Here is a 27,650-nt window from a genome sequence, read left to right as displayed (position 1 = left end):
AAACAAAATATTGGGAAAACGAGTGTCCTTCTATTTTTCAACTTTTATAATCCGGTCATTTTGTGACTTTTATCCACTTATTCAATGCTAGCTATAGCTTTAGGTGAATCCTGACTTCCTGATAGCTTTGAATTCCACGCTTCCTCAACCCTTTAGAGAAATTGTGAACTGGAATTTTGTTTAAAACAAAAGAAGTGACACATGTTTTTATGTTTATGTTTATATTATGTTTAATAACCAATTGACGTTAAACGTGATCCTGTTCACATTGTAAGCTGCAAAACAATAATCTTTCTCTAGCTTTCACAATTATAAAGCCAATAGTGTGCCAAAGTCTGATTTCCTATTTAAGAATGAATACAATTTTTTGTTATTCGTAAACAGGAAGTCAAAAATCAAAGGGCAGCGATGTTGAGCATCAATATTGACTCAACTTTTGTTCTGAAGCTTCTGGATCTAATCCAATTGTATTCCTGTTATTTGCGCGGTTCTTTTGGTACGTCAGCTCTTTCAAATCCTGAACAACCACGATGACACTTTTCTCGTCTGTAAAATCTTCTGCATGGAACTCGCATGAATAATAAATGGTTTTATTTTAGAAGTCCACATATGTTGTCTTCTGCTCATAAATAAATGTGTTCATTAAGGTGGTCTCAACAACAATTTCCCAAAGGAGACCTCCAGAGGGATCAATAAAGTTTTATCCATCCATTTTATCTTTCTTATCCTTTCTATCTATCTTTCTTATCCTTTCTATCTATCTTTCTTATCCTTTCTATCTTTCTTATCCTTTCTATCTTTCTTATCCTTTCTTATCCTTTCTATCTATCTATCTATCTATCTATCTATCTATCTATCTATCTCACTTAACAAAAAGTGAGCTGCAAGAATCAACCAGTAAGAAAAAAAGAATTCAACGTTAAAAGAAAAAAAGATTAAGAAAAATGGATTTAAGGAAAGACATGGAGGCGAGAAAAGACCTGAAATGGTAATAAATGAGTAATGAGGAAAGTGAGTAGGAAGATTGAAACAGAAAAGGGGAATAAAACAAGATGCCTACTTTAAATCAGGGGTCACTAGACCAGCAGGGGGCGCACTTGTATCATCTGCCTCACTTCTTCCTTAAATAAATCTTATTGTAATACGACTTCAGGCTCTTGACCAGTCAGGCGAAATAGCAACTTTGTTAGATGCCACAAATAACAATCTGGAAGTTAAAACAGAGAAAATTTGCAAACAACAAAAACACGGATACAGAAAACTCCAAGTGTGTTTTTTTCTTTTATTGCTGAAGACTATTTTACATTTTCCCTTTTAAGTTACTTTTGACATTCAAGTAAAAAAAAAGAAGAAGTCCCTGAATCCTGCAGGAGATAAAAACCTCATCAACCACCTGGTGTGTGTTATTGCTTCTTCAGAGTGTGTGTATGTGTTGCCCTTTAAGTTCTGAAGACATCCCACCAACAACTGAACGACTCTTTCCTTTATCTCCATCTCTGCTTAGAGGACAACAGTTTTGATTCCTCCAAAAGGCGGTTATCGTCCTTCGTTAGGATACTATTTCTTTACACAGCAGATGTGAAGCAAACTTTCCGATAATGGCAACATTTCTTGGTAAAGGCAATCGTCTTTGGAGAAGTTCGGCTTAATCTTAAGATAGTGTCTGGATGTTCCAGGGGCAGAGGCCTTTGGAAAGACTGGTAGATGATATACCTGTTGGTTGGACTGTAAGAGAGAGGTGGTTTAGACAGACCATCTTGGAGTCAACTTACCAAGGTAACAAAAATTGATCCGCATTGAAAACCAACGACAGACTAAAGAGATAAAGCCGTCTATAAGTCTTCAAAGGGTAGAGATATCGGAGCCTAGAATGTGGTTCTTTAATGTCATCTGCCTTGTGGAGCAATTACAATCCAAGGGCATGTGTAGATGTGATCTCCAATTAGATGCGGGAGGATTTCGGTAGTCTTGAAAGAGTTCTTTGAAAAAGAGTCCTTTAGGATTAACACCACGTGAGGGAAGTGGATTCTGGGTTTGAAAGACTACGCCCAGATGTATTTGTCTTCATCATTTCATTGGATGGTCTCACAGTGATTATACACTGGTTACCATTTTGCTAACCAATGAGTTAGAAGTGGCTCAGAAGACACAGAAACAACGCCAAAGAGAAGCATTAAACCTTCTGAAGAAAGCTCTATTGAGTTTGTCACCTAACCACATGTCTTCTGAGTAGAACCTCTATATCTCTGGATAATATTTGCTTCACACCTGTCAGATTTCTTCATCACTACCAAAACCTTCCAGGCATTAACAACAGACCATCCGAGGTTCAGTAGAAAGAGGGTGTATTCAGTTATTGCATTGTAAATCATGGCTTCTAAGATCCGACTATGGGTTTCCCCTTGAAAAGTCTGTTTGAAAGATGATGAGGTTCGCGAGCAAGAATTCCACAATCAACCCCAGGTCAAAGTCCGTCTATGGCCACACTAAAACATGGTTATAAAAAGACATATCAACTGAAGTGGGTATTTGCAGGGATGCAGTATACACAGTATAAATAACAGTTAGGATAATTGGAGTCGGACTCGAGCAACACCAAACACTTCAGATGCATCAGCATTCACGTCATTCCAGTGAGTTTATGAGGATCAGCAGAAAGAAACACGAGTCACTTGTTCTTATGGAAACACCAGGCGACGCTACATTCACTGATGTATAAATGCTGAATAACAAACTTTCTCTGACTGGTGAGGCCACAACTAGAGCTTTCCTTCTTCAGTCTCAAGGTTTTTAGAATGCTGGGGTCGCTTCTTTGGAGATGGGTTTTGGTTAGGAGGGTAATGGGTGGCACATTGAAGGGCAAATGCAATTTGGTACGTACGATTCGGCGTGTCCTGAAGGAGTTCCAGAAACGAATAGGATAGTGGTTGATAGTCCCCTTCATGGCTATCACCTCAGATTGTAAGTGGTGCAACTGGCCTTCGGATTGTACCCGCTTTGTAATTTATTTTATGACGTATACCGAAGCTAGCTAGCCATATCGTGTTAAGCACCTTTGAAGAGTTCCTGAAAGCGAACCCCCTTCAAGATACTAGACTGGAAAGACTCACTGACAGGGTAAACCACCAGGTCCCAAAAAGGAATTGGTTTCATTGGCTAAAGACAAGGAAAGGGTCCCACACAGGATTTGTTGGACAACTCAATAATGAACGGAGAGGCTCAGTCCTCTGGGAAACCTCAACGTAGAACCAAAGTTTTGTGGGAAACTTCAGATAATATCTAGGACCAGATGGGAGATTGTAATGTCTATGTTAGTTTAGGCAACATTCTAATTGCACTCATTTACTACTCACCCTCATGAGGATTAAGAATTGGAATTATTTTCATAGTAATCCGTTTTTTTGTTGTTGGAGTTAAAGGCAAAAGTATTTGTCCATGCTAATGTAGCAACTGCCGCTAACTCGTCTTCGTCCAAAAAGACAAAATAAAACCATGCAAATACCCATAACTATTTAGCTATTTTAAAGTAACCACAAATAAGAATGTCACCAATAAATAAATAAATAAAAATCTGATATTTTGGATCGGATCACAGGTACAAGTCAAACCAACGGGCTTGATTGCAACTTTTAAATTTCGTGGACCCCTCTAGACTGAGGCACATTTCTTTGAACCAGGTGGTCATAATTCTATGAAATGTATATTAGTGACATTCACTCGTGATCAGACATCATGACACGTGAGCATAAATGTGCAAAAAGAAGAAGCAGCGTTCACGCTACAGTCCAAGTATTTACACACAGAACTACTACAGCTACAGAATCCTCCACTGGATCCCCCGCATAGTCCCGGAACCACATCCCACTGGGAGGTTACAGTCTGGATTAGAAAAGAGAGGTCACTGCATGGTCAGCCATATCCAGCAGCCCCACAGCAGCTGTTTAAAGTGCAGCAGGTAGACCGCCAACACCGCCTCCAGCTCCTCGCACGCCCTCTGGTGGTGGCGTCGGTCGGTGCAGTACATGGCCACGCCCAGCAGTGACATCAGCAGGAAGAGGCAGGTGAAGAGGGCGAGGTGGGGGCGGGACGGCGTCGTCTCGTATGCTGCACACACAGAGGGAAACCTTTGAAAATGCGATTAAGATTATGATCACCCATCTTTAAAAAAAATTCTAAAAGTAAAATGAACCCAAAACAAGACGTGGTAAGTGGTCATTATATTTTCAGCCCATTTAACGTGATGATTGTTTGGACTCGAGTGATGATGTCAGTGAAGCGTGTTCTGGACGCGGGCCGAGCTGGACTTTCGCTAACGTGATTGTGAAGCAGAGCCGTGTCACATTGTCCAGTGGGTGTGGCAGTACAGCCGTTACTCGGGTGCATAATTGATGGACAGTGTCGTGCAGACGTGACTCGACACTTCCAGATAGACTTACCGGCAGAACGCCGAACTGCGGGGATGTCTGTCAGAGAGAAGGAAGCGTCAGGGATTAATAAAGTCTCCCTCACTTTCAAACAAGAGTTGGGGAAGAATCCACTCTCCACCCCTTTTCCAACTGAGGACCACGGTCATAGATTTAGAGGAGCTGATTCTCATCCTGGCTGCTTCCCAATCCCCTGTGAGTCAGGACTGAAGGCCCGAGGGAGTCACCTTTAAATCTGCATATTCAAGTCAGTTTTGGGGCTATTGGGAGACTCATTTGTGAGTCTTTTGCATGTATAAACATCGTCTAACAACACACTTGTTCAGGTAAATCTTATAAACTAAGATCACATTAGGGACAAAGAGTCAAGTTGTGTGTTGTATTCCTCGTTTTAAGATCCAAACGCAGAATATTAAGTTGTTTTCTCTTCCTCACCGTGAACTGTCGTCTCTGGTTCCCTGAATCTGACCCGTCGTTCGCCTTTCCGTCTGTAAATAACGTCTGTGTCGTGGTTCGGCCTCTTCAATATAGACGTGGGGGCTTTGGACACCTGGACACAGGATGCATCAGGAGGACTGAGAATGATATTCAAACGGCTGAAAGCTGCCACAGATGAGTCACTCACTTGCAGCTTCAGCGAGTCGTCGGCCTGCTGGTGCGAGTCCTTCCTGTGCCGCAGCTCCGAGTGCGTCTCCCGGTGAGGACTGGGAAGACAGTGGACCGTGTCCCGGATGGACTCGCCGGCGGCGAACCTCTTGGACAGCGCGGACACACACTGACCGAGGGAGTCTAGAAACATGGTGGAAGGGCAGAGTGAGCTCAGCGTCGCTCGGCAGGCTTCTAATCTCGAGGACGGGTAAACAAAAGTATTCATGCAAATATGGAGACGCCTGCCTGGGAGATCCAGTCACTGAGGGAATGACGGCTGAGGTGAAAACCAACAGTCAGTTCAAACACTTCAGCAGCTTAGACAAATAATTTAAAGTGCAGCTTTGATAATTTTATGTACAATAGCAATTAAGCCAAAAAAGAGTTGGCTTTTGTGAAGAAAGAGCTGAGCCAAAAGACATATATTATCACTGTGATCTCGCGCTTACTTTCCAGAGTCAAACAAATTATAATCTGCAACATTGAAGCCATATTTTTCACAACTTTCATATATATTTTAAAGCATTTAAAAACACTTCCCATATGATCATACAGAACATGAATTCACGCCCGCTTTGTTTACACAACGAGTCCCTTGCAGGTGGAGACTTCCGAGATTGATGACATACAATGACAAACCCTGATGCTTGACTAATCACAGCGGAGTGGGTGTTGATATGGTAAACAAGATTTAATCTCCAGATCATGAATCATTTTCTAATGTAAATATTTGAATGAAAAGAGAGTTTTGTACAGACAGACACATACTGATGGTTATAATAGAGGTCCAAGATTAATTTAAGAGACACTTAAATCAACACATTAGTTGCTCTTCAACTTTTGTAGGACGCTTTAATTGAATGCTGTACTTGTTAGCATAGCTAGTGGCTAACAGTGCTACCGTGAAGAGAAATTAACCAAAATAAAAAAATAAAAGATAATATATTTATGCCTGGAGTGAGTTTACAAGTTCTGTTGGTGCCCCATGCTGACTTAGAGGATAAAATGGGATGTCTCAGGTTCAGCATGAGGTTCGGTGTTTTGGAGTCAAAAAACGTATCTTCTTGCCGACTCTCTTGCACCTTTGATCCGCCGGCACACAGCGATTCTCTCTAAACTGCGCAGCAGAGAGTCTCGCGGTTTAAGCCCTCGCTCGGCGTGTCGGTGGCCTCAAAACGTCATTAAGCTCTTTTATTTCCTCTGCATGGTAAAACCAGCGCCGTGTCCAACACGAAGTGATTCATAATTTATCACGGCTGACATCACTAAAACATTAACCTAATCTGGAGCACAGCGGTTTTCTTCAGCACAGACATGGACCTGAGCCTGGTAAAGCGAGTATCTAGTTCAACAAAGTGTCTTCAGATACAAACCGTGGGCGTAGACAAGGACAGTTAATGCTTCTGAATGTTCAGGTTCACTTTCATCTGCTTTTAGATTAGCTGTTGATGTATATTTCAGATCGGTTGACGCTGAATATCTTGCACTTTTCAAACACTTACCTGAATATTCCGTCTTTCCGATCTCCGCGTAGACGCTAGCCATGAGCTCCAGGCTCCTGGCGGTAACCGGGTGGTCATTTCCAAACGCCCTCTGGTGGATCTTTGTAGCCTGGAAGATTTGCGGAACACTAATGAATCAACAAAGAACCTTTATAGACGGTGAACCAAAAATGTACAAACCTTGCCACTGTACTCCAGGGCCAGGTGAGGTCTGGAACAGAAGAGGAGAACAGTGTTCAGTAGTGGCGTGACAAAGTATTTTGATACAAAGAAATATCAAGATATTTTCTTTCGAGATGATGCATTGATATTCAGCTATGGCTGTGTATATTGGATTTAATCTGGCGATCAGTACGTATCATGATACAGGGGGAACAATAAAATATTTGCGATACTGTAGAATCAGGGGCCTCATGTACAAAGTAGTTTGTGGAATTTCTACTAAAAACGTACAGAAATATTCATAGGTATGACTCTGTGTGTGCACACAAATATACGCACTTTTCCTTTGATCATCCCAAACAACGTGGAATTAATCACAGACTTGTTCGTCCCTTTCCTTAAAATAAAACTATTTGTTTACAAATTATTATTTTTTTTACACAAACTTTATTGAACTACAAACAATAAAAATAACTGTGTGAATACAGTATAACTTGTAAGCCAAAAATGGGGCGAATAAAGAATCCATACATTGTCACCAAATATCGATAAAATAGTATCGTTGAAAATTACTATTTATTGCTATATATACATTTTCCAACACTGTATCAATTTCTCTTTTATATGATGGGATGTAAAATAATATTTAATTTGTATAGCTGTTCTTTTATTGTTTATATTTCAATAAGCTGTGTTTAAAATACAATACAATTTTTTTTCACATTAGATATTTAACATCAACATGGAAATACACACAGTCTTTGTTCCTTTTTGTGTTGTAATTAAATTTGGGGCCCCTAGATGGCAGAAATCAGTACATCCTCTGTAGCTAAAGGGACAATGAAATCCTGAGAGATCCCTGCGATTACTCAGGACAAGAGGATACAGTCGACTGCACCGGCTTTTAAAGTTGATTTTCGGACATGTTTTGGTTTGAAAGCAGTAACGGCTTCGTCAAGTGTCATGTGGTCTGTAAATTCATCAACGTCTAAGTCAAGTACAATACTACAAACATATCCTTGTTCCTACAGTATCACAATATATCGCATCCTGAATCGTGATAGGTATTCTAATGCCAGATTCTTGTCAATACACAACCCTAGTGTTCACAGGAAGGAACCTTCTCCTGAGACCAAAGATGTATTTAAGTGTTTTCAGGACAGTCATAGAATACACAATAAATAAAGCAAGGTTAAGAAAGATGTGGAAGTGTCTGTTTCCATGGGTACGAGCGCTAACATCTTCTCCAGCTCCTGACCTCAACCAAGTGACCGTCAGGTCGGGAGCATCAGGAGGAGGTAACAAAGTAACTGGACCCAATCTCAACATGCATGAGCCGCCATTAGACAAGGCTGCGGGTGTTCAGGCGCCTTTTCCAGGACACGGAAACCTTCTGTTCCTGCCAACAGCGACTGTTCCACTTTATTCTGCGGCGAGAATCACACCAGGTCGGTTTACCGAGCCTGAAACCTTCCACCACTTTCATGCTGAGTGACAGGCCAGGGCGGGGGCATGGGGAGGCGCAGGATCACCCAGCTGTGAGGCTTTTGTCAGCCCGGGATTACAGGTCGGGCGTATTTGTCACCCTCACGTGTGTCTGTATATGTAGAGCAAGCTATGTTTAGTGTCAGAGACCTGGACAATTCCGCTCAATAAGTAATGGCCAGGTGTCGGCTTGCTCTGGAAAGGCCCTCTGAGGGGGACACCTGATCTGAGGAGGCAGAAGAGACCCTCAAAAGATCTCCCCCTTACAGCTGAGGAGTTCATGGTATCACAAAGTCAGTGTGTCAAAACTAAAGATGAGGCGGAGGTGACCTTAAGGTTTACTGGGAACATGACCAGGTAAACCAACTTATTGTGTTTTCTCACTACATGGACAACTGAAGAGAGAACGGAGACGTTATAAGTTATGACTTCCTACAAGATAAGATTATACGCTGCCAACACAAAATAATTGAAAAAACATTTTTAATCAACTGAACATTTAAAGGGGAACTTTCACACAAAATATTTATATTAACAAACAAAAAAAAACGATCGTTGTCAATCAGATTCCTTTGCGTTTGGTCATTTCCTGGTCTGGCGCAACCGTGGCTTTTAGTCCAATGGAAAGTCCGAGCTACAATTAACGAGGCTGCTGATTGGCTGAAACGTGCTTGACTATATTAAAATTCACTTGTAACTGTACAAGCCGGTATAAACCTTCAAGATGGGGAAACATCTCATGGATTCTCGGACCATCAGCACTGGTACAACTCAAGCATTTGAATTCACTGTATTTTATTTAATTAATCTCTTTATCTACCACTCATATTATTTCATTTTTATATTCTGTAATTCCACCATAAAAACAATCCAGTGGCAACAAAGTTTCTGATTCTGAAGTCTCTGTTCAAAAATTTAAGTGTTGAAATATTACTTAGTTAGTTTAAAAAAAGGTGGGATGGGACACCCTTTAGCCATTCAGCCCTGGTCACGTTCCATTGTGGTAAAAGTCATGTGCGTCTTTTTGTTAATATGAATGTTTTATGTGTGGTACAAAGTTCACCAGTTCTCTCATAAACAATCTATTAAAAAGTAGTTCTTGTTTGCAGCGTGCGTCATCATCACATGGGACGTGACTAGACCAAAAGAGCAGGGAGGACGCGAATGGTATTCACACCAGGAAAAAACAATGGGGGTCTGATTTTCACACCATTTCAAACCTAAACAAAATATATCGTAAATTTAAGCAGCACAAGCATCACTGGGACACATTTTTTGGGAGTACCCGTGTATAATAGTTTATTGGAGTTATATTTTTGAGAACATCTCTACAGTAATGTCAGTTAGACTGAACTCAAACGCTTTTACTGCACAGTGCAAAACAGAAGGGGGGACATCTTGTGTCTTCTCGATTTTACTATTGTAAAAGTGTATATTCATGTCTAAACAAGAAGGAGCTGTCTTGCCTGCAGGTAATGTTAGCCGGAATTGTGACCCGCTCTTGTAGAAGAACTCACATTTCCCCGATCCTTAAAACTCTGCATTGGCTGGCAGTTTCTTTCAGGATAAATTTTAAAATTCTGGTTCTTACTTTTAGATCTATTCATGGTCAGGCTCCTCCTTACATCACTGATCTGGGTTATTATGTTTGTCACGATGTTGTCTTGGCCTTTTAAAGCATTTATTTTCAACTGTGCATTGCTTTGTTTTTTAAGCGCTTTGTAATCCTGGTCTGAGAAGGCACTTGACAAATAATTCAAACTTATTACATACTTTTAAAGTTGAAGGATGATGCCCCACCCTCGCAGTTAAGCTAATTCCCCTTGTCCAAAAGAACACACTTGAAAACATCTAAATACATCGATACTACTCGTCTGTAATGTCCCTCAAATGCTAACATGCTACACAGACAGGAAACGCTCCGTGTAAATATCTCACGAGGTCCCAGTGAAACAGTAGACAATAGTATTGGAATGTTTTTAACACAGTTAATGAGTGAAATTAGTTTTGTCTCAGCTATTACTTTAAAGCATGCAAAGATTAGATGAACCATGCAACACCAGGTTCGCAAAATCAAGAACAATTCACAGCACAACAATTGTTCTCAGTTCAGCATTTCAATAACCAATAACCTTCTTGCACATGGCTAGTTGGAGACAAACCTTTTTTAAAGTCGAGACATAGAGCCTTCTTGGAATTAGCTTCGTTTGAGGTGCATTTACAGTAAACGCGACTTTTGTGGCACCTGTTGCACAAAAGGCTGATCCGGGAGGCAGAACTTTAGTGCGCAAAAAGTAAAACAAAATTGTTTACAGCGCCACCACATTAGTCCCTGAAAAATGTGACTTCTTCAACGGCATGTTTATTGAGATTTAAGACAGCCATCAGCCCAATATTATTGATCCTTAGTGTGGATCATCATGTTTATCGTGGCTTAGATCAGGTCTTAAATCAGTTTAAAAGCTCTACTTGATCTCATCACAAACTTTCAATGATCTTCAGTTTATCGTGAAAGTTGAGGTCCACTTAAAAAAATCAAAACGCTTTGAAATTTTGGAAACTCCAGGCGGGTTGACCGGCCTTGACCTCTGTCACCTTCTCTGGCAATCAGGCTAAATGGTCACAATCACAACAGAGCCTCAGAAAACGGGTCCGGTCTTGGGCCCGGAACTAAGTACCACTGACACAGGAGACAGCGGATCCAGTTCAAGTCGTTCCTCTCGTGACACTCGGGTGGAGTTTGGTGTCTCTTCTCTCCACTTATGCTGAGAAACACAAGCGGCTCTTTGCCTCGACTGTAAAATTCCACTCAAGACTCTTGACATAACTGATCCATGACTGGGTCAAAGTGTTACTTCTTTTCTACCAGACCGAGACCCTCGACTTTAGAGCCGGACCAGAAGCTGTTGGAGGTCAAAATGTATCATCACCTAATTGGATTACTTTTAAAAAATGGTGTGAAGTTTGGAAAACTTGAGTTAATTATTTTGTCAAACTGTAAAAGCTTGAATATCAATGTTATCAAATATTTTGGAAAAGTTGTGTTTTTGTAGTATAAACACAATGTACAGCGCATTATATCTTAATATATAAATTCAAATACCTTTTGTGTAACACTCTCTCATGAACCGTGTAGCAAACCTACATTAGTGTGTATGTTAAAACACTGACGGGGATGAATATTTATGTGCGTCAAACATGGATAAACATGTGTTAACGTTCTACTCTGCACCTTGACTAAACAAACCGTACAAATACATGAACCCAACTAATAACAGTTACAGTTTTTAGAAAGCAGAAAACTATTTTTTTTCATAAGAGAGAGTTAAAAAACAAGCAGGTGCCTTGCTGAGTTCAATGAGAGGGAGTGAGACAATTAGAATGTGGCGTGAGTGTTGATTGAGTTAGAAAAGAAGTGTCAAAGACATTTTGAGTTAATGTTTCTTCACATATTAAGACATTTGGTTCGATTTGTTCCAGGAAGTCTCACAAGACTTGTCAACAAGTGGATAATAAAAGTCCAGGAGTGAAAGTTCGTTGTTGTAAATATATCAAAAATATAAAATTAATGATGTCAGTTTGATTATGGATGTCTGTTTAGACTTTTAAATGTTATAAAGTTGTAACATCCAGTTCATTTTTTATGTTTCTTTATTGAACTGTGTAACATGGAAGAGACTAACTCACTCACTGTTAATTATTAAACAGAGAAAACATGATGTTTGTAGTAGTACAGAAGTGCACTAATGTTCAAGTGTCTTCACACATGACTACAGTACTCGGGAAACCTACTGTTTGCTCATGATGCAGAGCTGGGCCAGTCTCTCCAGGTGCTGAGCCTGACAGGTCTGCTCCGACAGATCCTCGGCGCTGATCCATCCTGCTGAGCCCAGCGTGGCCTCCTCCTGAGGGCCTGCGACACAAACACAGGGCATGGAGCTGCCGGTTAGTCCTGCAGCTGCGTGGGAAAAAAAAGAAGAAAATAAAAGCTCCTCGGAAAGATGTTCGGTATGTGAGAGAGCCGACGAATGAGGGCTGGAGATGGAGCAGCCGAGATAAGATCGAAGGAGGGGTGATAGCGGGGTTGACCCCGCCCACAGAGACACACACTCCTGCGGTGACCCAACACAAACAGAGAGGCGGTATGACACACACACAACACTGGAAGAGTGACTAATGATGCGAAAAGTAAAGATCCATTAAAGCCAAAGTTATTCATGTGTCAATCAAGCTCAGATAAAGACGCTCTACTCCAAGCGTAAAATGGACTAAAATTTATAATAAACTGCAGCTCAATTCAGGGTAAAACTATTTAATTTTTATATAAAGACATTTGCTGCATTCCCATAGACTTTAATATTGATTTTACTTAGATTCTGAAAGAAGATACATTTTATAACGATATGAAATGGCAGAAAGAGAAATGCCCTAACATAGAGTGGTGGAAATGTGACATTCAAAAAGTGTCTAATATGGGAAAAAAAACAATGATTTAAATAATCTCACTTATTCATTTATCACTGGATAACAAAATAAAATTATATTACTCTTAAAATACAAGATTTTTTACACATATTTTGCATTTTTTTGTGTGGAAGTATCAAATGCTATCAGTATATTGAATGGTTGAATTTAAACATTTCAAATGTTTGAACCTGTTTTTTAAGCATTACATGTTTTTCTATATTGAAAGGTTGAATTTGTTTTTTGAATTTGAAGGTTACAAATATTTTCCAATTTAATGTTGTTTTCTTTGTAAGTTTCTTACTCAAATTCCAATAATCGCAATAAAAAGGCTAAATTTAATATTATCTTTTAATTTGTAGCCTTTTAAATTCAATATTGTCTGGTTTATTATTATAGATTTTTAAGGCTACTGAATTCTCAACATTTATTTTTGAATTTTTACTCTATTTGTACAAAAAAGATAACATGCTTAGCCTTTTAAATTCAACATAAAATGGTGGCACTATTGTATCAACATTTAACATTGAATTTAAAAGGCTAATTAGAAATAGAAAATTTGAAGAATATAAAATCTCAATTTTCAAACTCTATACAAAACATTAATTTATAAAATATGACATTTTAATTTGATTATTTTACAAATTCAACCTTTCAATTTACAAATTATTGAAATCATTTATTAAGTTAAAAACAAAATTTCAATTGAAACAATCCCGAAATTCAACATTTGAAATGTTAAAGACATAAAATAAATAGAGGCAACGGCAACTCGTCACCCGAAACAAAGCTTCTTGTTTTTTCATCTCACAAGCCCTCGACATAACTGACACACAAACTTGAGGTGAAAATAAGTCGTTGAAGTCGTACGTCAGCGTGTGTGTAAGCAGGTTGAAGAACGTGCAGCTCTGGCTGCTGTAAGTGCTGAATCATGCTCTCTAGTATTCTACGCAGCACTCTGCAGCCGAGCGTGGCCATTTGTCTTGTGCCATGTCTGTCCCTGATCTCCTTCCTCCTCCTTCTCCTCCTCCTCCTCCTCCTTCCTCCTCCTTCCTCCTCCTCCCTCGCGACGCTGCTGCCTCAGCAGAGCGGCCGCGGCGGACGTCTGGAGCGTGATGGATGACCGGCCTCGTGGCGAGAGCCGGATGCTAAATCTCCTCCATGTTTATTGTAAATAAAGATGGAGGCCTTTCTCACCAAAACCCCTCTCTGCGGGGATCAATCAATATTCCCATGAATCCTGCCATATCAGAATTGATTGGAATTCCACCAAGCAAAAAACTGACGCTGGAAGAGTTTGGTCGGGAAATATGGTCTCATGGGACGGAGGAAATCTTTCCTGATGCTCCCAGTGATACGCAAGAGTGTATAATTTACAGTGTTGAGCAAGTAACTTTTATTAACATTTTAATGCATTTTTTATTACATATCAATCTCATTTTGATCAATATCTTTAAATGTGTAATACTTTCCACTACTTTTTTCATTACTAACACAAAATATAGTTTGGGTGTTTTAGATACAAAATATAATGGCTGCCTTAATGGACACTGTTTTGAAAATATACCACGAGAAATTAATCGAGCAACAGTCTATAAGTTTATTGCAACCTCAAATCATAGTGTAAATGTGGATATGGAGGATGAGGAAGACCAAGCACAGACCTAATAAGATACAAACGTCATAAAGATTATGATCTAGTTTCCGAAGAAAAGTGAAACTACAGACCAAACAGTGATCATAATGGGACTAAAATGGACATTAAGTGCTTTATTGAATTGAATCAAAGTTAAATGTTCTACTGTGAGTAAATACATAAACAGCTGTAGCATGTTGCTAACGCGGTTGCTAATTCTTACCCTTGCCTCCTTGTCAGACTCAATACAATGAAACTTCTTAAAGCATTTAACCATGTTAATCATCAGTAACACATGCAGTTAGTTTGTCGCGGGTCAGAACATATTCAGAGAAAATCTCACGAGCAATTATTAGCGAATGCATGAAGACCTTGAATTGTTTACAGGCTAAACAGGAAGTCAACGTTTGCGCTACTTTTTTCCTTGTTAGCTCCTCTTGCAAAATTCGAATACAAATAAAAAATGAAAATAAAAAGGGATATACAACGTTCTTTTTGCAAGTAATATATTATAATATAACTATATTATATTTGTAATGCTTTACAACACAGCTGTCAAGTGTCACGCCTTTATTGTGACGGTCACACAATTCACTCACTACACTTGACATTTCTGACTTTTATAATTACTCAATAATCTATATTTATATTTTTTATGATGATAAACTTTGGTCATTTTCAGATAAATCTGGCCAACCAGGGAAGTCACCACTCAATATTAACCAATCAGATTTGAATCGTCTTTCAAATTAAAAGCACAAAATCTGCTGCACTATCAGGGTAATACTTAGTTATTCATACCTACATTTTTTTATTATTAATTATTTGGGCCATAGCTACCAAATTTGGATTGTCTCCAAGTTAATGGGTTTTCTATCACTTAAAATTGCAAGTTTAAGATGCAAAATAGAGTTTTAGAAAAATTGATAATTAAAATATATTCAAAGTGTGACTCAAATATGGCATCGTCAAAGATGGATATGGTAAATGGTCAATGCAAACTACTATCCCATAAAATACCATTACATTTGAAGGTAGACTCTAAGAGAAATTAATTATTAACCATCATATTTGAACCCTTACAATTATGTGACATTGTCAAAGTTTCTATAGGAGGCATGAAGGTGAGGACATCAGTCTTGTAAATCGTAATAAATCTACATTTAAAAACGCTGATGGTTTATTCTGGCCGAGAGCGTCATGCCCTGTTACGGTACTACATGACTCTCAGCTCCATGTCAAACACTGATCATTTCTAAGAAAACGTCTCAAATCCAATTGGCTCATTAACTTCGGCTGGAACATCCGTCCAAGGTTCAGTGTGTTCCATGTTGTGGTGACACGCGTGTTCAATTCAGATTAGCGATCACACAGTTCCAGTCAAAACAAAACTTGCCTGTGCTGCTGTGCAGAGCGGTGAGCTCGATCAGGGCGACCTCGTAGAACATTTTCTCCGCCTGGATGAACTGCAGAGCCTTCCCATCTGTTTATAAGAGTCAAGGATCAGTGGGACACTTGTCGGCGGGATTAGCGGCACGTCAGAGAGTTGGACTCGGATGCGAATAACACAAGACACATGGCGAGAGCACGGATGTCAAACGTGATTCATCAACCTTCATCTCATGCTTACAAACCTTCTTTGTAAACAACTAATTTGACGGATCATTTCTAATAACTACAGTTACACAAGGGCTGTGTTTCCACATAAAAACTATATTTAAACAACGGGCCAAAGACGACGCTCTGGTGGTTGTCGGGAGAATTTTAAAGGCCAATGAAAGTGTTCTTAAAATAAACAGCGCTCCTGTTCACGTCCTACTTAACAGCAGATCTCTGTCTCTCGTGTCTACGTCACGCCCGACAAAACCAGGTCGCACAACTGTTGTACCAGTTTGTCACCGTCGCCATGGATACCGCTCAACGTGCAGAGACGGCTATGACATTTAAAAAACAAATTGTCCTTGTTAGCTTAGTTATAGGGTCTTCGTCTTAAACCTGACCTACTTTCTAGAAAGACAAGTAGGTCTTGTAAACAGTCACTGGATCAGGGGTGTCACACAGGGGATGAAATGCAACCATCAATTTAACTAAAAATGTATTTTCAATGCACGTCTGAAGCTTAACAAAATGTCTGATTTAAGTCTTGAATGCTAACGTTAGCATTAGTTAGCATTGAAAATCTTTCTGAGATGAAAGTGTGTAGATTAGTTGTGATATTTAAGAACGTGTTGATGGGAAACAACCTCTGAAATGACAAATCTAGATTAAAATTTAAATATATTATCAACATGAATTGAAGGTGATGCAGTTGTGGATCGATGGAACTTGTAACATGTGACATTTATAATCAGTTGCCATGGAAGTTGGTGCATGTATTCAGTGCCATCAGAATATTAATTATTTTAGATTTTTTTTTTTTAAATAACTTATTTTTCTTCGAATAAATCAACATTTTCCAAATTTAAAAGGTGGGTTTTCTTTTCATTGAGTAACAGAATTCATTGTCATTCATCAATTGAATGTTGAATTCAGTTGTTTTTAAATGCAAATATTAATTTAATTAATCCAATAATTCAAACACATTGTTATTAATTCAATATATTAAAATTGTAAATGCTTTAAATTCAATATAAAAATGTTGGTACAATAGTGCTACCAAAAGAGTATTAAGAAACTTATTGACACATTATTAGCCAATAATAAAAACACTAGCATACCAAGATTGAAATATCGAATTTAAAATGTTATGAATTGAATTTGGAAAGGTATTTTATGTATGTACTTTTTAATATATAAGAATATAGTAAAACAAATAATATTATTTTTGAAAAGATTTATATATATATTTTTGGGTTTTGAAAACAAAAAGATGGGAGGTTTGATGACAGAAATATAACAAATATTTCAGTTTCACTATTATTGGCTTTTTTCATAGAAGCTCCATAGACAGATAATAGCATGATTGATCAACAAAAGAGAAAGAAATTAACCTTGAATTTATTTTATTTTGACCATATTTGAAGTCAAAAATCTTACAGACTGAATTAACACTTTAATAAACTTGTTTAATTTCTACATTTTAAAACTGAACAGGGTCCACTTTCACTTTCCTCTATCACTCAACCTGCACCAGAATCCTTTGCAGTAATATCGGGTCTGTGACAGACAGGTTGGTATCAGCGAGGTTTCAGCACGTGTTCGGCACCAGGAGCAGGACTACAAATATTGAAACTAGACTGTGCGTCAATATTTGGAATAGAAGATCTCATCAGAGACTGACCTGCGCTCGGCTCCGCACCTGGCAGCAGCAGCAGCGAGCTCACAGTGGAAGGATTTGCCATAGAAGACTCGCTCGGATATATTTAACTCCAGTTGGACACAAAACAATGAGCCGGGCTGGAATCTAACACAATTCCTTCCTAGTGAACCAATTCCCAGAGCTGTGAACACTGACCCACTGTCCAAATCCAACGTCTCTCGTGCTCCGTAATTGGACCACCAGGAGAAACACGACGGGAATGTCTATTTAAAGAAGCTGCTCTACAAAAACAGCCACACGTGCCGAGATGAACTGAAATAGCCCCTCATGTCTATGGACACCAAAACAGGAGTCGTAAGCCAGTGAGTGATCACTTCCATTGGCTGTAAACATCCTGATGCATGCTGGGAAAATAATCAGAGAGAAAGAATAACTTAAGAGAAATATTTACTCAAGAGTAAATTTGTTTAAGTAGCATTTTCATGACCTAACAATTAAGGAATAAATGCCTTAAGTCAAGAATAAATATTGAAAACTTTAATAAAAAATAATAAAAAATCAGTAAATGGTAACACATATAAAATAAATTATAATATATTATTTTATTCCTGCTTATTTACTACATAATAAATGTGCAACAAAATTAAATTGTGAAAAATAACAAAAAATAAATATGTTCTAGGGTCATTTAAATAATACATTTGATTTATTTATTGAAATGGATAATATAACAATTAAAAGTAATAATGAAGGAGAAAGGGGAAACAAAAATAAATACCAGATAAAGAATATTCACTAATAAATTAAATTAATTACAAATGAAAAAAATTAAAGAAGCATTTTTTTTAAACTTAATCACAGAAGTTGACCAAACAGTTTAAGTCATGGGCCAAACAAAATATATATTTACTAAAGTGATCGATCTAAATCATCTTCACCACCTCCATTAATCTTCCTTATCTTCCACTTCAGTCTCACACTTTTTATAAAGTTTGTGTATCATTTTTGGCAATCATAATCTCTGTTCCTTTTCTTATCTTAAACTTATCCTCTTAAGATTTTCAGCTAACCATCCGACGGGCAGAAGAAAAATATTCCACCATAAAATGTTCTATGTTAGTCTTTGTTGTTTTTCTTTACTTTTTTCTTTGATCTATGTTCTTTATCTTTAGACTTAGATTGTGTAATCATGTTCTTTCTCTTTAATTCTCTTGTTCTTATTTCATTTTGATTTATTTTTGATTTTTTATAAAAAATTGCTTTATGTATTGGCTATTGGAAAAAAAAAAATTCCCGAAGGAGACATCCTGAGGGATCAATAAAGTTTTACCTTACCTTACCTTACCTTAAATACAACTAAATAAATCAATAAAAACAACCAGAAACAAACAGTAAATTAAAGTTTCAACAATGTAACACAATAGACCAACAAGTGCTCCTCTGACTCTGCACAACGGCATCAATGTTAATGGGGTTGTGTAATATTCGACTGTACGCAAAACGGTTCACCCTTCGCTACACGCGAGCGGCCTCTTCATTAATGAAGTGACTTCAGATCCACCTGTTCGGGCGCCGCGGACAATGACGGGCGACAACCTGAGCCCCGAGCAGTGAAGTGTCTTCAGTGACGGGCGGAGGTAACACATCCTGAAACAAAACACCTTGTTATCGGCTCCTCTCTACAGAGACGTGGAAGTGGCTCGTCACTGCAGATATGGGTTAATTAGTCGGCTCTGGTGCGCACAGATAAGAGCAGACAAATCCTCTTAGGTGGCCGACACACACTGGGAGAGTGTGGCGTTCAGGGACAATGGGACAATGAACTCACCCCCGGCCTGTTCACAAACACACAAAGATTCCCCGCGGCGAGATCCTGATGGAGGAGACGTTTTTTTAAAGGATACAGTTCTTTTCAGTGATGAAGAGCTCCGCGATCTGGAGGAAATAGAGGAACACGGTTTAGAGTTGAATGCCTTGAGTTCCTCGCTGAATGTTCGGAAGGCAGACGTCACACTCCATCACATAAGGAGCATCATTACAGTTTATTGATTTGATTTAAGTTCATACATACAACTCCTTCAACAAAGTGAGACATCAGTCTAAAGGCTAAGTTTAGCAAGAACTCAATGGATGGGTGGGGGGTGGAACCGATGGATGAATGAATGGATGGGTGGATGGATGCATGAATGAATGGATAGTAGAATGGTAAAATGGTTGTATGGAAGGATGGAAGGATGGATGAATGGTTTAATAGATGGATGATTAAATGGATGGAGAATTGAATGGATGAATGGATGGTTGGACGGAAGGATGAATGAATGGATGGTTGATGGTTGAATGGATGGTAGAATAATTAAATGGATGGATGGAGAGATAAATGGAAGTTGAATAGTTGAATAGTTGAAAAGTTGAATGGATGGATGGATGGATGAATGAATGGATGAATAGATGGATAGTTGGATAGATGAAAGAATGAATGGGTGGTTGACTGGTTCAATGGATAGTTGGGTGAATGGTTGGACAGAAAGATGAATGAATGGATAGATGGTTGAATGGATGGATGAATAGCTGAATGGATAGATGAATGAATGGATGAATGGTTGGACGGATGCTCTTATGTTATGTTATGTCTTTAGACTAAGATTGTGTCATCTTGTTCTTTCTCTTTATGTTCTCGTTCTTATTTTATTTTGATTTATTTTTTATGAAAAATTGCTGTATTTGCTGTGGCTATTGGAAAAAAAGAATTTCAATCAATAAAGTTTTACCTTAACATTGACATTAACTTTATTTATTAATGTTTTTTCTCTGGCGATTGGTTCCATTAGAACTCTAGTTAGCCAGGGATGGCATTTGCATTCATTTACGGCTGAAGTAACGATAGTAGTTTTCTAGCGAAGCATCAGAGCAAGAGTCTTTACAATTGCACCTGGACTGTGGCCTGGAGACGCTTCAGTTTTCACGCTAGTTTTAGCTGCACTAACTAGGGCTGGGCGATTAATTGGTCAAGATTATTGACGTGGAAAAGTCTCTGGTTGATCTCGATCATCGGACTTGATATAAAAATATTAGAATAAATATATTGAGATGTTACCTTTTGATACATTAAGACAAACTAATCACTAAAAATTCAAAAACTTTATTAGAAGTTAGTAAAATCATTTCTCACAGGATTGTATTGAAAAAAATTTTTTTTCCAGGGTTTCCCTTCATTAATCCCTCAAAGGCAGTTCAGATTGTATCTGGATTAAAGTTTGACAGCAAGTTGGTCCAGGACTGATCTCTGGTGATTTGAGGAGGGCGAGGTGGGTGTGTCACCGACACGTGTGTGTGCTCACCTGGTGGAGGCAGTTGGGCAGCGAGCTGAAGCTCTGCACGTGGGTCAGTCCCAGCAGGCAGCTGAGGAAGCAGTGGAGGGCGGCCTGGTACTCCCCCTGCTGCTGGAGCTGCTGTCCCAGCTCGAACAGGCCCTCCCTCCCCCCGCTCAGCATCCCCGGTCCCAGACGGCGCCGGCACCGCCTCCCATCAGAGCTCCGCCGGACCTCAATCTCCTCCGCCGAGGAAGAGGGAGACGCACAGCTGCTCTCGGCGGAGAGAGGAGGAACTTGGATGGAGATCTTCTCTGGAAGTCAAGGACAGGTGCTGAGAAACAGGCTGAGGAAGCTGAGCAAACATCCTCCCTCTACCCAGCCTGCACCAGGAAAGGAGGACGGAGGAAGTGGAGAGAGTTTGCCGAGTGTGAGCAGCAGAAACTTGGACCAATCGCTGCTCGGCTGAGCTCCGTCTGAGGGGGTTTAGCTGCCGGTGTCTTCCTCCAATCACGGGTCCGGGTGGTGAGATCTGATGATGAAAGCAAATCTGCAGGACATGTAGAGTTGTGAGAGAGGTTTAAATTATAAAACAAACAGAACACATCAGACGAGGAGATCCAGAGCTGGTATTCTGTCAGGAAAATGTGTGGAAAAATGTTCTTAACAAAATATCACAAGCATTACAACTCAGACAAAATTCACATTATTTAAACAAAACCAAAAAACATTAACATGTATATGTTTAGTAGCATTTCCATTACCTAATAATTATGGAATGAATGCCTCAAGTCAGGAATACAAATTAATAAATGAAATGGAGATCAAATAAATTAGTTACATGTTTAAACGCTTTTATTCCTGTTTATTTACTACTTAATATATGTGCAACAAAATAACAAAAGAAAAATATTTTCAATAAAAAGGTTTTCATATTATTTCATGGTAAGTAGATGAGAATTATTTTTTTAATTTAAGTTTAAAGCAAACTTCTGAATAGAATGAAATCTATGATGTAGAATACTAACTAATTAAATAAATTCATAATTAAATTAAAGAGGAGGAGAAGATCCCAGGTTGGTTTCCTGTAAGGATAATATAGTGAAACTGTGTTGTGTTGAAATGTTATTTAACAAAATATAAAGATATCACAAGCAATACAACTAAACACAAACAACAACAACATTATTCTATAACTTGTTACTCAGGATAAATGTCTTGTTATTCATTTAACAAAATAAAACATTTAAAATTAATCAAGATTAGTACGTTACAATTTTAACAAAACTTCCAAAAGAAAATGATATATGGTAAAAAGGAAATGTAATGAGTAGCACAAATATAATGTAAAAATGAATTCACTAACCGCCCAAAAAAATAATAAAAAAGAACAAATAAATAAATAAAATATGTATTTTTGAGAGTATTTAACAGAAATAGGTTCTATAGTTTCTGACTTAATTATTTTATTAATTTACTTTTTATAAATAAAAGTAAATTCTAACTTCTTTAAGGGAGAATCATCCTGAGTGTGTGGACAGTAAGTCGAATTTAAAGGAAATGGGATTGGTACTAGAACCCTGAGGAACACCAAACTGGCTATAATGGGCGAATTCTAATACTTGCAATGTTTGTTTTCTAACTCAGATTCTGTTTCATGTATTTTTATTTGTCATTATCATGAACTCATAAGACAAAGGTTCATAGATTTCCTCATCCTTAACCTGTGTGTTTTTTATGGGTGAAGGTGACCCAAAGGCCCGAAAACGAATGTGTTTGTGGTATCCCTTGTGTTATCTCAGGGTCAAGGTGACCCAGAGAACCGAAAAAAATGTGTTTGTGGTATCCCTTGTGTTATCTTAGGGTCAAGGTGACCCAAAGGCCAGAAAACAAATGTGTTTGTGGTATCCTTTTTGTTATCTCAGGGTTAAGGTGACCCAAAGGCCCGCAAACAAATGTGTTTATGGTATCCCTTGTGTTATCTCAGGGTCAAGGTGACCCAAAGGCCCGAAAACAAATGTGTTTGTGGTATCCCTTGTGTTATCTCAGGGTCAAGGTGACCCAGAGCCGAAAACAAATCTGTTTGTGGTATCCCTTGGGTTGTCTCTGGGTCAAGGTAAAGGTAACTTTCTCGTACACAGACACACACACAACCACACAGACAATCATCAAACTGCAACCCTCTTGCTGTTCTTGCACCGGCTGGAGTGCAGAGGAAGTGCGAGTCATTACGACTTGTCTTTCATCTCGGAGGTAATGTTTGCTCGGGAGGATGTTTGCTTCCTCTCACACTCTAATGCGAGAGCACTCTCCCTCCAGATGATTCACAGGCCAGATCGTGGAGCGTGACAGCAGCATTTCTCCTCGCTCATGTTTCAGGTCATCGCTGGTCTCTCAGCCTCCATCAGCACCAGAATGATCCTTGTACATCCGTCATGTTCTCACTGACGCAGCTGGAAAAATTCATCATGAACAAAAAGGTTTCTGACCCACAAAGCAAACACAAATCTAAATCCCAGAGTCACTTGTAATCAGGTTCTGGACAATATTTTAGTAAAATAAAACCATTAATAACACATTAAAATAGCTATTATAATTAATGATAATTACAGAGAGAAAATTACTATAATTATTATAATTGGTGTTGGTGAAAATATTTAACTAAATGTAATTAAAGAACGGATTTTAATAAATAGATAGAAAGAAACTAAGAAAGAAAATAATATAAATATTAGGAAACATTATCATCATTTAGATATTATTTGTGTTTAGTTAATATTAGTTATATTACAAAAACATTCCAGAAAACACACTGTTAAAGGAAAATATATATTTTTAAATGCATCACAAACCTTTAGTGGATACAAACTTTATTAACACATTAAAATAAATAATATACAATATTTAAAGAGAGAATTTTAACGTATTATTAAAAACTTTTCAAGAAAAAAATATGGTTTATTTTAGAAAATACCCATATTTAAATTTTAGAAACTAAATTTAATCAAGGTCAGTTAAACATCACGTGTTTAGATATTTGATCATAAATAGAACCTGATGGAAATTAGGAATTTAGGAAAGTGATGAAAATATTTAGAAATATAACAATCTTTTAAACAATATATATATATATATTTAATTAATATTAGGAATATGAGTTAAGTAAAAACATTGTTAAATTTGTCTCAATTAAATAATAAAAATTATATGACACAAACAAAAAACTACTGAAATGTATAAGTGCATAGAAAAGAAAACAATGAAAAAAAGGTCATTAGAAGAAAAGAAGAATGTATGTATTGAAACCAAAACATGATTTTGAAGACACTTTACTATCGAAGCTGCTTGTAAATGTTTTGTAACTTGATCATTATTATTCTTATTTTTAAATACGTTTAAATAGGTTTTTATTAACAGGAATTTGATGTAAACTACAAAGTCCTAACAGCACATGTATGAACTACATTTCAATTAAAACTTGTAAGTATTTATTCTGCTTTAGACATTATCTTCTGTTTGACCATGAACTAACTCATCCCAAACATCTTTCCTCTCTTCATCTGGCCTCATAAATCATAAATAATTCCACCAGCATGTTCTCACATTAATACATTCAGCAGTTTTTCTACTGTTTTTTTTTCTCTGGACTCTGCTTTCCTTCCCAGCAACGCTCAGCATGAGCTATTTATACTTCCTGTTTCTTTCACATGGACCACGGCTCTGCTGCCACGGCCCAGAGAAACATTCAAACTCCCATGAGCGACAGCGAGAGCAAGGAACACATGTGACAAGATGAAGGGAAAGAGGAAGTTTTCCTCATTTATCCATGAAGCTATAGGCGAGAAGTAAACAGCTACTAATAAAAGAGCTCTCGGTTCCTTTTAGTTTTCACTCCTACTGTCAATTACAAAGAAGAAAACACCTATCTATGCACATACAGCTGTTCAGTATGGGATGTTCAGTGTATTTATGTGGAGAAAATGAAAGTATTTTGACAAAATACCCTGTAGGTGTGTGGCCGCGGACCAACATAAATGGTGTAGCAGAATCCTATGACATTGCTGGCACTGACATCTGTTTGATGTATGATGATGAGACGTTCACTGATACAAATAATGATGATTATTCCTTTTCCACCAAAAGAGAAAGTGGCAGGAAGATGGAACCTTCCAAGCAGCTTCAATCTCCAGAAGAAACAGAGCTAGCTGGTTATTTATTCTTGCGCTGGATAATGCGAAGATACAAACAGCGTACAGTGCTGAAATTAGACTTAAAGTCTTAAGTCTACAAACTTAAACGTCATTAGTTTTCTACTCAATCTCCCGACTACTAAAGGTTGGTATTATTTTCAGTAGATCAATAACTATATAAACTGGAAGTAATATCGCGTGCGATTCTGGCGTGTCGACATTAGATCGCGATATTTACCAGGACCACTTTTGTAGTACTTCTGGTGTTATTCTTTAAACGTCTGCCACATTTGAGCGAAAAAATAGACTTTTTGAATATTTTCCTGAATAAATTCTTCTCATCGAGGCTTCAATACATGATGGACATTACAGACGAGCAGTATGCAGGTTCTCCACTGGGAGGCAGTCGTTTATTAAGACAGATATACATTTTTGTATAAAACTCGAAAAAAGGAACAGATTACAATGAAAATAATCCCAACCCTAAATGAGGGTGAGTAGAAAATGAGTGACGTTTGATTTTTGAATAAAATATCCCTTTAAGACACATTGAAGTTGTTAAGAATTCCTCTCGCTTCAGGGCTGCATAACTTTCATGACATTAACATGCAGAGACGATGTAAGTCCTCCTATATAATGTGATGCAGATCTCATCAGCTGTTTCATGTTGTTGATGTTATTTGATTATCACCCCGAAATTCAGTACCAAGTTTAAGTTCTGCTCTTATACATATCAGGTGAGGAGATATTTATTTTGTCTGTTTATCTGCTGTTATATTGCGTATTTGCTGATGATGCGACAGGTGACGGCTGTATTCTAACTGACTCTGATGTGACGAATATCTGACTCAGAGTTCCTAATATTTGTTATATTTTAATATTTACAACGTCTTTATATTGACTACGTTGAATGTCTAAAACTGAACAGTTTTTTTCGAAGGAGAGCTTCATACTTCTCTTCCCCTTATATTTAAGGATCTTTTGTTTTTCATTTGCTATCAATATAATATATATATCTAATATAATCTGTCAATCATATTAATGAAGTATGAAAATAAAGAGAGCCAGACTAATTTAAAAATTGTAGCAGCACACAGAAAGAAACTTTACTCTTTTGGATTAAAACAGATCTAAATGTGTCTTCACATACTCAGTGTGTGGTTAGAATCCCATAAAAATAACTTATGAAGATACATACAAAACTAGATTTTAAGATGTAGTTGTACATTGATGCTTCAGAGTTTTGTTATTCTGTCAAGATTGTAGTATTTGTAGGGTTCATAGAAATTTTTACGAGAAATCTCTCTGATCATAATCACATTTTGTTTCATCATTCTTAACTCATAAAAAGTAAAAATTGCTCAGATTACAGATTATTTCGCTGTATTGTCGCTTGTTTGTTTTTGTTTTTTAACCCTTGTGTTGTCTCTGGGTCAAGCTGAACGACCTCCACCGCTACATATGTATCTATGGAAGCCATGGAGGTTGTTCACCTTGACCCAGAGACAACACAAGGGATACCTCAAACACATTTGTTTTACGGCCTTCAAAGTCAATAAAATGGTGTTCGAAAATTCACCCCAAACAATATATCTAACATTTTTTAAACCAATATATGGTCAAAAAATAAGGTAGAATAAAACATCTTACCTTCATTATCAGCCCAAAGGTTCCAATTAATTTCCATCTTTTGTCAACCAAATCCCCTCAGAGTAAAAAACAACTGAACAAACTATTATTATCTGTTTTTTAACAGCAAAACACAAGTTCACTTATTTTATAAAAATATATTTTATAAAAATAACTAATTTTGAGCAACTGCCACTCAAGAGTGACTCACAGAAAATTAATCCAACATGTAAACCTGACGTCAAACAAGGTGAATTTTACATTAAATACTTCTTTAAACCTACTTATATAATACTTGAAAGACTGAATTAGTTCTTCTCTATATTAGATGCTAAAAAACCTGGGAATGTTTATTCAAATTAAGAAAGATTTAAGGTGAGGTCCGTCTACGTTAGAAGTCCCTGCAGAACTAAAATAATAAGAAAGGTTCCGTCCAGTACAAAAACTAAGAAACAAAAACAAAAAAAAGAAAAATATTCTCAATAAATACTATTTTAAATATATTTATATTACTATACAATCTGTGTATCAATGTACAAGGTCATTTTACGAATGATGCATTTATTTTTATAGTCAATAAAGTTAACCTGTGACTATATTATATGAGTAAACTCGGAGCTTTAGTTTATATTTCCAAGCTACAGTTTTGAGGGTACAGGTCCTGATATGGAGTCCGGGGGTCATTTATCGCATCCATGTGGTCAGCAGTAAACCATCTGTCTCTCCGCCCTCAAGGTTCTGACCCACTGACTTTTACTGACCTGCTCTGACCAGGTGAACACAAACGCCTCCCAGAGTCCAGGACCCTTCCCTGAGCGCTGTTCCTTCACCATGTGTTCATGACTGACGAGAGAGAAGATGGAGGTTCATTTAACATCCGATGAATATTAATGTCTGTCGTTCGCTTCATTAAGAGAAAGTGATGAACGTCTGCAGCAGCAGC

The 27,650-nt window shown here is 37.8% G+C and overlaps 1 protein-coding gene across 1 annotated transcript; it reads right to left on the bottom strand.

The window, feature by feature from the left end:
* Positions 1-1,277: 1,277 nt before the first annotated feature.
* Positions 1,278-27,041, bottom strand: c18h14orf180 (chromosome 18 C14orf180 homolog). The gene is made up of 10 exons (XM_087780210.1): positions 26,729-27,041; positions 20,919-21,438; positions 19,485-19,515; positions 15,718-15,804; positions 12,014-12,134; positions 6,755-6,785; positions 6,575-6,683; positions 5,050-5,213; positions 4,860-4,974; positions 1,278-4,104 (listed from the first exon to the last, which is right to left on the bottom strand). The coding sequence occupies exons 2-10, from the start codon at positions 21,069-21,071 to the stop codon at positions 3,899-3,901; spliced, it is 1,017 nt and encodes a 338-aa protein (XP_087636336.1). The 5' UTR covers positions 21,072-21,438; positions 26,729-27,041; the 3' UTR covers positions 1,278-3,898.
* Positions 27,042-27,650: the final 609 nt, after the last annotated feature.

The sequence above is a fragment of the Callionymus lyra genome, chromosome 18, assembly GCF_982586985.1.
Source record: "Callionymus lyra chromosome 18, fCalLyr1.hap1.1, whole genome shotgun sequence".
NCBI lineage: Eukaryota > Metazoa > Chordata > Actinopteri > Syngnathiformes > Callionymidae > Callionymus > Callionymus lyra.
This window is presented reverse-complemented; position numbering and strand designations above follow the sequence as displayed.

Coding starts and splice junctions, on each gene's coding strand:
- c18h14orf180 (XM_087780210.1), bottom strand. CDS start 21,071: ATGCTGAGCGGGGGGAGGGAGGGCCTGTTCGAGCTGGGACAGCAGCTC. Junction 12,135..15,717: donor CGCTCTGCACAGCAGCACAG/GCAAGTTTTGTT, acceptor TTTGTGTCGCAG/GCCCTCAGGAGGAGGCCACG. Junction 4,105..4,859: donor ACCAGAGACGACAGTTCACG/GTGAGGAAGAGA, acceptor CTGTGTGTGCAG/CATACGAGACGACGCCGTCC.